Source organism: Oryctolagus cuniculus, chromosome 13, assembly GCF_051225735.1.
Source record: "Oryctolagus cuniculus isolate XC-2025 breed Fujian yellow rabbit chromosome 13, ASM5122573v1, whole genome shotgun sequence".
In the NCBI taxonomy this organism is placed as follows: domain Eukaryota; kingdom Metazoa; phylum Chordata; class Mammalia; order Lagomorpha; family Leporidae; genus Oryctolagus; species Oryctolagus cuniculus.
The window spans coordinates 17,089,266-17,098,740 of record NC_142879.1 but is presented as its reverse complement, the minus strand read 5'-3'; the positions used below and the strand labels follow the sequence as shown (position 1 = coordinate 17,098,740).

At 62.0% G+C, this 9,475-nt stretch overlaps 1 protein-coding gene and 1 long non-coding RNA gene across 12 annotated transcripts in view; one reads left to right on the top strand and one right to left on the bottom strand.

Moving 5' to 3' along the window:
• Window positions 1-206: 206 nt before the first annotated feature.
• Window positions 207-3,755, bottom strand: LOC103351051 (uncharacterized). 4 transcript variants are annotated; one of them, XR_016219529.1, is made up of 4 exons: window positions 3,285-3,755; window positions 2,430-2,783; window positions 2,069-2,298; window positions 207-417 (listed from the first exon to the last, which is right to left on the bottom strand). It is a non-coding gene; the product is annotated as an uncharacterized LOC103351051 (long non-coding RNA). The 4 variants fall into 4 exon arrangements; XR_011381254.2 differs by having other exon boundaries at window positions 207-427; window positions 3,285-3,752; XR_016219528.1 differs by having other exon boundaries at window positions 207-427; window positions 2,430-2,541; window positions 3,285-3,745.
• A 168-nt stretch (window positions 3,756-3,923) lies between these two features.
• The window catches only part of KIF21B (kinesin family member 21B), a 47,080-nt gene continuing 41,528 nt past the window's right edge, over window positions 3,924-9,475 (top strand). For 7 of the 8 annotated variants that reach the window (XM_070054928.2, XM_089312073.1, XM_070054927.2 and 4 more), the window contains exon 1: window positions 3,925-4,232. In XM_070054928.2, coding sequence (XP_069911029.1) covers window positions 4,192-4,232 — 41 coding nt within the window. In that variant the 5' untranslated portion in view covers window positions 3,925-4,191. Of the gene's footprint in view, window positions 4,233-9,475 lie in introns of all 8 variants that reach the window. The other variant, XM_089312072.1, reaches the window with a different exon arrangement.

Sequence of the window (9,475 nt, the reverse complement as noted above, 5' to 3'; positions counted from 1 at the left end):
TCCAACAGAGGCTGGCAAACTTTCTACAAATCTGCCTTCTCCCACCCTGGGGCTCTGGCACTGACCTTTGGGGGCAGGCAAGTCTCATCACCGTCCCTTCCCCGGCCCACAGCCCCATTCACACTCATCTCTGAGACTTCATTATGACAAATCCACCCTCTGTCTGGCTCATTGAACAAGGACAGATGATCCCAGAGAAGCTACCCTTTTTTTTTTTTTTTTTAGATTTATTTATTTATTTGAGAGGCAGAGTTACAGACAGAGGGAGAGAAAGAGAGAAAGCTCTTCCATCTGTACTGGTTCACTCCCCAAATGGCTGCAACAGCCGGAGCTGGGTCGATTCAAAGCCAGGAGCCACGAGCTTCATCTGGGTCTCCAACGTGGGTCCAGGGCCCCAAGCACTTGGGCCATCTTCTACTGCAGAGAGCTGGATCAGAAGTGGAGCAGCCAGGACTCGAACCAGCACCCATATTGGATGCTGGCACCAGAGATGGAGGCTTTACCCGCTACACTACAGTGCCGGCCCCCAGACCTAACTTTTATGAAGACCATTAACCTGCCACAGCCCCCACTTTGAGGTTCAGCCTTTGGGTCCCGTGGAACTGTTGTGGAAACTGTCCTGCCCTCAGAGTACAGGGACTGGGCATTCATCACCGCTTGGTCACTGTGCCACTGTGGACAAGTCCCTTCACCTCCCCTAGGCCTCAGTTTCTTCCCCTGAAAATGAAGGGGCTGGACTAGGTGATCTTAGGAAAACTTCCCAAGTCTGGGATTGGTGACGTTGGCAATTGCTCCCACCTGGTCTGCCTGTGCCCTAGTGCTGTATCAGAAAGCATTGCACAGTCGAGGGAGAGAAGGAGCACATGTTTGAGGTTATACAGAGCATTCATTAAACCTTTGTTAGCATTAGAAACCAAAAACGGGCTTTTTTAAGGCTTACGGGGGTGTGTGCAATCCACAGTCGCTCTTGCCTCCCTTGCTATTTATAACAAACCCTGGTTTCCTCTGCGGCTGTGTCCGCCTCCTCCTGTAACGGGGGAAGTTAGGCCGAGCCTGTGCCTGAGCTGAGATCTCCTGGACCCACATCCCAGTTGGTTCGGAGCTCCTGTTGGCTGCCAAACGGGGTTCTGTCTCTAGGTGGGCACTGGAGAGCAAGACGAGACCATATGCCCACAGGGTGGCTAACACTTGTTCCCCCCTAGAGCCCAGCATAGCTGCTGGGGACAGGGTGGGGGTTAGGACTGGAGGCCTGGACCTCCATTTCCCGCCTCTAGAATGGTAGGTCCAGGTTCTGGTAGTTTTTGGAAATATCAATGCCCAGTGTCCCACTTGAGGAAGATGAAATGGACTCCGGCCTCTGGAGACATTCCTAGCGCCTCTGGAGACATTCCTAGGGCCTATGGAGGCATTCCTAGGACCTATGGAGGCATTCCTAGGACCTCTGGAGACATTCCTAGGGCCTTGGTCCCTTCCTGTAGGGTTGCTGGAGCTGCGACTGCGTGAGAGCGCGGAGCCAGATGCCTTCCCTGAGCCGGGCTGGAGTATTTTACTACAGTAGCGTGGGAGCGCCCTGCCTGGGAGAGGGCCCCTCCCCCAGGTTCCATCTGCTCCGACGCCCACAGCTCCCGTCAGGAGGAATGACGGCGGCCCCAAGACGCCCGGGAAGGGCCTCAGAGCCAGGCAGAGCTGGTTTCAAACTCCAGGGCAGTGAGGGAACTCGGGGCCAACTCAGGGCATGAGTGCGTGTGTGCGTGTGTGCGTGCGTGCGTGTGTGTGTTTGCATGTTTCTGACAGGTGGAGGGTGCAGAAAACTTGCATTTAAGCAGCCGATCCTGAGAAACCTCAGCGGTTGCCAAGCAGAGAAGGAAGGAGCAGCCAGGAGGAGGTGGGAGGGAGGGGGTGGGAACAAACCAGGGAGGAGGAAGCAGGGGCTGTGTGGGAGCTGGACAGAGCCCCAGAGGGGTAGGAGTCGTCCTAGGCCTCCTCCAACCACCAAGCCCAAATCTCTCCAAGCCGCTGTTTAAGCCTCTTTCCCACCTTGGATCCCGTCTGGCCTTTGTCTACTCACCTCCTCAGGGCTGGGCAGCAGAGCCAAGGTCCCGGTGTAGACACCCAGCCTCCGTGCTGCTCCCTGGGGGTCCAGGAGGGAGTCGCTGAGGTGCTGCAGTCCCGAGGCCCTGACCTCCAGGAGGCCTGGGTTGCTAGCCCCTTGTACTCCGGGCTTCCCCTGGTTTTACATCCTGTGGCCTGGAGGGACCGAGAAGGGGTGGGCAGTGGCTGCACTTCCCAGCAGTGGACCTGTGAGTCAGAAGGGACCTCGTGTGAGCGGGAAATCAGAGTTGGCCCCAGAGAAGGCCAGGGGACTCCAAGCGGGCAAGGCAGCAGCTCTGCAGGGTCACGGTGGTGGGCTGAGCAGGGGCTCCCCGTACCTGGAGGAAAACCCCAGGGCCAGCCCGGCGCTGCTGCAGCCAGACTCCTCCTCGGAGGTGAGTCTGGAACCAGCGCGCGAGTTCACATCCTGACAAGACTCCGTTTCTTCATCTCCAAACCGAAAGAGAAAGACAGCTGCTCTTAGCTCACAAGGCGATGAGGACGAGCAAGGACGCGCATGCGCAGCAAGGACAGTCTTGGTGTAGGTGGCCCACAGGTGTTACTCCACTTCCCCTCTTACACTGGCTCCAAGACCAGGAGGGAGTGCCCGAGACCTGACCGGACACCTAACGGGCTCCTGCTCTGGGAGAGCGACCCCCTGTCCACCAGAGAGCTTCCTGTGGGTCCCGATGCTGGTGAAAGACACAGGAGACCCCCGTGACTTCCCACCTTTCCTTGGGGGCTGCCGCGGTAGTCTCCTGTTGGCCAGGAGGATGAGAGGAGTGCGTCGATTCGACCTTGACATCATCTTTGTTTTCTGGGCTACTGGGTGGAGCAGTTATGGGGGAGGGGCGGAAGGTGGCATCGCAGGTGCAGCCTCAGACCCTCACCCACGCACTCGTCACATGTCTGAGAAGGTTGCATCATCTGAGGATGATGCAAGAGGCTTGGAGGAGACTCCCCCTCCCCCAAGGATCTCCCTCTGCATCTGGAGTCGCAGCTGGACCTTTGTCAGGGGAGGGGGCAGGGGAGGGTAGGGCAGCTGGTGAGGGGCCCTGTGAATGGCCCCAATGTTGGGGGCTGGGGGGCAGGGAGGAGCGGAGGCGACTGGGAGGCCGGGTCTCCTCCGCCACTGCCCGGTCCTTTTATCCGCTCCTGCGGGCAGCTCCTCCTCCCCTTCGCGGCCCACTTACCCAGGTGCCGGAGCTGAGTGCCCGCTTTGTTCCCTCCTACCCCCGGGGCGGTTCGGGCCTCCCACACTGACCCCCGGCCCCCGCCGTCCCAAGGGGCAGCGTGAGAGCCGGCCCGTGGGGGGTCGTCTGTGGGTCATAAAGGTCACAGCAGCCCGGAAGCCACCGTGGGATGCGCTCGGAGATACCGCGGGAGGAGGCGGGGTTTTTTAGGTATTCGCCTGCAGGAATCGCCGTCAGAGCAGGTTGCCGGGTTTACAGGAATAAACGCAGAAGGAAGCCTCCCTAGCTTCCAAGCATAAACCGCTAGTCGCTGTGGGCTGCTTTGAAGGGCAGCGCCCTGCCCGGTGCCCGGGGCTGCGACCTATGCGTAGCCACCGCCTCGCCGCGTGACCTTGGGTGGTTCCCCAATTCGCGTCCCAGTTTCCTCATCCGAGGGTCCAAGGCCCTGGCTCCCCGCCCCGCCCCCCGCCCAACCTCCAGTCCCGCCCGCCCCCACCCCCTGCCACCGGGTGGCCGCGAGCCAGGAGGGCCCTTTAAAGGAGCTAACCCCGCCCCCTCTGCTCGTGCGGGCCTCGGATTGGTGGCCCCTGGAGGGCGGGCCCGTCCAGCAGCCCCGCCCCCTGTGTTCGCGCCGCGGCGGGAGGCGCGGCCCGGCCGAGCTGCGCGCGCGGGAGCCGCGCGGTGTGAGGAGCGCGGGGCGCGCTGCCGGCTGTCAGCGAGCGCCGCGCCGCCGCCCATGGCGCGAGGGGGCGCGCGGGTCCCGTCGCGGGGGGCCGGGCGCGGGTGAGCCCCCCGCCGCCGCCGCCGCCGCCGCGAGCATGTCGCCGGCCGCCGCTGCCCGCCGCCGCCTCGGGCCTCGGCCCCCGGACCCCCGCCCCTGAGCCGCGCCGGACCAGCACCGAGGACCATGGCCGGCCAGGGGGACTGCTGCGTCAAGGTGGCCGTCAGGTGGGCAGGAGCGCGCCGAGGGGCTCGGGCTTTGTCTCGCGGGGGCGCGCCGCGGCCGGCTGGAGAGGGGGCTTTGTTCGCGTGGCGATTTCGGGCCCCTCCTGGGAGCCCTCGATGATCGGAAAATCGAATAAACAAGGAAATCCGGTATTTCACACCCAGCCCTGGCCCGGCCGGGCGGCCGTGTGCTTCCGCTCCGCCTCCCGCGAGGCCGCCGGCTCATCACGGGTCCCTGAGGGGAAACTGCTCCCCTCGGCCCCTGGCCGGCCTGTCCGGCGCCCGGGGCCCCACGAGCTCCGCAGAGGGAGGTCGGGGCGGGGGCCTCGGTCTTCCGCGGGCGCCGTCCCCGGAGCAGCCGGCGGGGTCTCGGGCAGGGGGCTCGGAAGAGGTGCGCCGAGGTGCACCCGAGGGCGCCGTCCTCAGGCACCATCGTGGCGAGGCGCCCAGGGACCGCGTGGACCGACCGCGCTGGAAGGGACGCCTTGACAGAAATCGGCGAGGGTGGGCTGGGGGGGTGGGTTCTGCAGGCAGGGGCGCGCCGGGGTGCAGGGGCAGGAAATACTCCAAGTTGAGCCATGTGTGTTCTTTGTGCTGGATCCAGAGGCTCTGCTTTTGTTTGGGGTTTCTCTCTGGGAGGGGTGTGTCCTCCGGAGTGTGCCCGCCCGGGGCTGGTCCCCATGGCAGGGATGTGGAAGGGACCCTCCGGCTCTGCCCCAGCCCTATGTGATGAGGGGGTGTGGGGGTGGGTGGCGGGCTGGGGTGTGTTTCTGAGACCTGTCCCTAGATCCCCTGAATCTGGGGTGACCCAGATTCCAAGGGTCCTGGGAAGTTGCCTCCAGCGATGGCAATCATGGAAACGCTTCCTGTTCCTGCCCCAGGGCAGATGCCCCCGCCCCACCCCCCAGTCACCTGGCCACCCCTCTGCAGCCCCAGGAGTGGGGAGTGGAGCTGACCCCTGATCACAGGGTGCAGGAGGGCGATGGAGGCTCACCCCTGCACTTACACCCCAGGCTGCTGCACAGCGTCACTGGGGCGACAGCTTCCTGGCCCTCAACAGCCTGGGAGACAAAGAGGAGCCCGCAGGTGCCTGGTGTGCTGGCCGGGGCGGGGCCAGGCTGCTGCCTGGGCTGACACTGCAGCAGGAGCCTGCGGATGGGGGTGGGAGTGGGAATGTAAATATGGCATCTGCGGCAGATCGGGAGTGCCATAAAAGGGAAATGAAGCTGTAGCCCCAACCCAGCGAGAGACAGGGCTGAGAAGGAAGGGGCTTGGGGTGCCCTTTAGAGGGGCTTTCCTTGAGAACCCATCTTGCAGGGAAGAGCCAAACAAAAGGCCTTCCCCTCTGCTCAGAGTCTGCAGGCGGGCCCGGGCCCTGGACTTGTGCGGGGACCTCGCGGGCTTGTGCCCTTGGGTAGAGGAGTGAGGAGAACCTTGGCTTTGCTCCCCACTCTCACCAGCTGCTCGGACCCTGTCTGGAGAAGGGACTGGTCTGCTCCGGGGTCCTTCAGCGCAGTGAGGGTCATCTCTACTTCCCACCTGCCGTCTTTGAGTTGCTGATGTGGGGGGGGGGTGGATTTCAGCCAGGCTTTCGGGGGCTCTGAAGGCTAGGGCCCCGCCCACTCCTCTCCTCCCACCCCACCACGGGTGCCCAGCCCCAGCACACGCCAGACCTCAATGGGCAGCCGGCCGTGGAAGGCAGACAATGCCTGGACAGAACCCAGTTTCTAATCAGAGCTGAGGATAGGACTGGGCTAGGCCTGGGGCTGGGAGGGGGAGCAGATGGTGGCAGTGATGGGCTCTATGTGTGTTGGGGGGGTGTCGTTCTTGCTTTTGGGTTCCCTGCTACTTCCCAGCCCAGCATCCAGGAATCAGTTGTCTCACCTAAAGGACTGGGAGGCAAGCTGCAGAGGCGTGGAGCAGTTTTGCAAAGGGCTGGGGATTTGGGATTGCCTGGAGAGCACACCCCTGCCCCAGGCTCCGCAGCTCCTGCTGGGGCCAGCCTTGTTCCGGCCTGGTTTCTAACTGAAGTGCTTTATGAATTCCCAGTGCAGTCCAGCTTGGTGGGCAGGGAAGCCAGCAGTGAGGCAGACGTGGTCTGGTGTGTGTGTGTGTGTGTGTGTGGAGACCCCTGGGCTGCTGCACTAGGTGAGAAGTGCCAGGCCCAGGGCTCTTGGCCCTGTCATCTGTCTGGGATGAGGATCAAAGCTGGCCGTCTGCACAGTGCTGCCGGGAAGTCCTGGAAAGCTGGGCGAGGAGACTTCCAGGGCCTGGGGCTTTACAATAGGGGAGAAGGTCTAGGGGTGAGCAGACCCCGAGCATGGCGGGGTCCAGCCCGTCTGCCTCTGAACCCAGGCCAGTCGGCTTTGCCCTGTGATCGCTTTATCCATTAATCCCCTTGTACTGCAAGGCCTCGGAGCTTCCTGGGCTATACCTGGGGGTGGGGGTGGGGCGCAGTGAGACTGAGCTGCAGAAATGGAGGCTGACAAATGGGGGAAGGGGTGGTGGTTAAGAAATGCAAGTTGGCAAAGTTGAAATTGGGGAAGGAAGCCAAGTCACATGGAGAGTTTATTTAAGACCCTTTCAAGCCCCTAGCTCTGAGCCCCCACCATGAGGGGAGCCTTCGCTGTTGCCTAGCCCCCTCCCCCCTTATCTCTGCTGGGTTCTCTAAGCTTCCTTCCTCTAGTCCGCTGAGGAGGAGGTGCCTTGGCCAGCCCCACATCCATCCCCGGCGACTCTGGTTGAGCAGGGGTGGGGAGGGCCGGGGCAGCCCCCGCCAGTGTTAGATCGCACACCTGCCGCGTCCCATCTGGACTCTCCAGCTGCAGTTATTTCCCGAGCTCCAGGCTACTCCAGTCTTGGTCATCAACGGTCTGAATTTTGAATCGGGAGCTGTGCGTAGCTGGGGAGAGACTGAAGAAGACAGAAGCAGCTGCGTAGGGGTGGGCATGACGGGTGCCTGCAGAGTGCAAAGCCAGGCAGCACAATCAGTGCCTGACGTATGGATCTGGGAACCGAGGCCCAGACAGGGCTGTGTGCAGACCTGAGACTCGAGGTGGTTGCCTCCTGCTGCAGAAGTGAGGTTTATGTCATCACAAGGAAGTGTAGTAACCACAGGCCCCGGAAACCACCCTCCATACCCAGGCGGCCTGATCTGTGTTTGAGAGCCTCCAAGTGGAGGTGGGGCGGGGTGGGCCCAGGGCCAGGGAAGTGGTGGAGTTGACCCATGCCTGACACCCATACTGTCACAGCAAAGGGTAGCGCTAGAGCCTGGGCAGCACATCTACTGGCCTGTTTGTTCTTCCGGGCCTCAGTTTTACCCGCCAGAGAATGGTGACACCTGATTTGTTCATTTGCAAGCAGTCGTGGTTTGAGTGAAACAGAAGGTGTCGGTTCTAGGAGAGAGTGAAGTATGAACAGACTGTAGACAGGAGGCCTCGCTTACACGCAGCTCAGCAGTGTCCCTCTGGTTTAAGCTACAGTGAACTGTTCACCGTGAACAAAAATCTGTGTACTTATGTAGAGCAGGAGGCGCGCTGTGTAGGGCAGGGACCGGGCAGCAGCTCAGTGCTCTGATTTATCGAGCCCTTACTCTGTGCCAGGCATCGATCCTGCCAGTAACTGAACTGGGTCCCCTTGTACAGGTGAGCAGACACAGCCAGGAGATGGAGGAGTCTGGACTTGAACTCGGGGCACTGCCTTTGCAAGCACCCACTCCTTATTTTGCTCTGTGCCACCCCCTGGCTCTGTTGCCCGTTTGCTCGATGATGCTTTGGCGTCTTCCAATGCTGGGCCCCGCACAGTGGGGTGCACGCGGGCGGGAAGGCCCCTGAGAGCTGACAGAACCAATTCCGACTGTCCCAGTTCTGTGAGGTCACTCAGCTTGGGACTGCCTACAACTGAATCCAGGCTGTTCCCTTGTCTGGGGGAGCTTCTCCCTCCTCATTCTCCCTCTCTTAGACCCCTGCAGCGGTCCCCTGCATCTGTCTTTCTCCCTGGGTTCCCCTTGCCCCTGTCTAGGGCAGGAAGTTTCGGGGGCAGTCCCATCTCTTGCTGTTCTCAGCCCTCTACCTTACACACAACCCAGTCCCCGGTCAGAGCCCAGTCGTCCTGGATCTCCTAGACAGAGGGAAGCAGTGTCTTCTGTGACCTCCCCCGTGAACAACTCGAGGGGCTGGGACAGGAGCTGGGTTGGGGCCTAGGCCCCAGAGATCTCCCCCTGTATCTGCGAGGCGAGACGGAGAGGCTCTGAGGCCCCCAGGGCGGGCGGCAGCAGCATCCTCTCCCCTGGGTGGCTCCAGCTCCCTCCATCTGTCCGTCTGTCCCCTCTGGCTGGCTGCTCTGAGCTGTGGGAAGGAGTGTCCTGGGTCCCTCTCCCTCTGCCTGCCTGAGTGGACGCCCACTGTGACAGTGGTCTTTTCTCTAGGCTGGGCTGGCCCCCCTGAGGCTGGTGGAGAGTGGCCTGCACGCAGCTGGCAGTGGGGGTGGGGGCAGGGCCAGCTGCCTGTAGCTCTGCATTCCTCAGCAGGGAAGCATCCCCAGGGCCCAGTCCCCACCAGATGCAGATGCCGGCACAGCCCTGGGCTCTGGGCTGAACCCGACTCCACAGTGTCTCCTGTCTCCCGGGAGGTCATGGGAAACCCCTGCCAGATGCCCTGAGATGGGGGTGGGAGAGAGGGAAGCCGGAGCTCCAGCGCTGCCCTGAGCTGGGCTCGCCTTCTTCCCAGGCCCCAGAGACAACTCCGAGGGAGACTCCAGGCTCAGGCGCTCGGTCCTGGCCAGCCGGGGAAGACCAGTTCAGGACACGGACGGGCCCCTGTGCCCAGCTTCTGCCGTCTCTCCCCAGTCTGCTTATCCACCTTCTTCTGCTTGTGCCTGGTTTCAGCCTTTCTGGGGTTGGGATCCGGATGCCCTGTACAACCTCACGGTGCCCCCCGTCCTGCTTCGCCCCACCCCCCAATCCTCGGCATCACTCAGACTTCGGGGTGAACTGGACAAACAAGGATCTAGAACACCTTCTGAGAAGGGAGTGGGGTCAGAATCCCGAACTCCAGGCCCAAACCGCCTGTCCGTTTTCTCGGGGTATCACGGCCCTTCCCCATGCTCTCAGGAATGAGGGCCGATGTAGAGAGGGTTAATAGACCCCTCTGACCAGCCTCCCAGAGCCTCATAAACTCATGCTCTTTGACCCCACATACAAAGCCTTCTTGTTTTGGGGGTTCAGAGCGAGCCTGAGTCTTATCCCT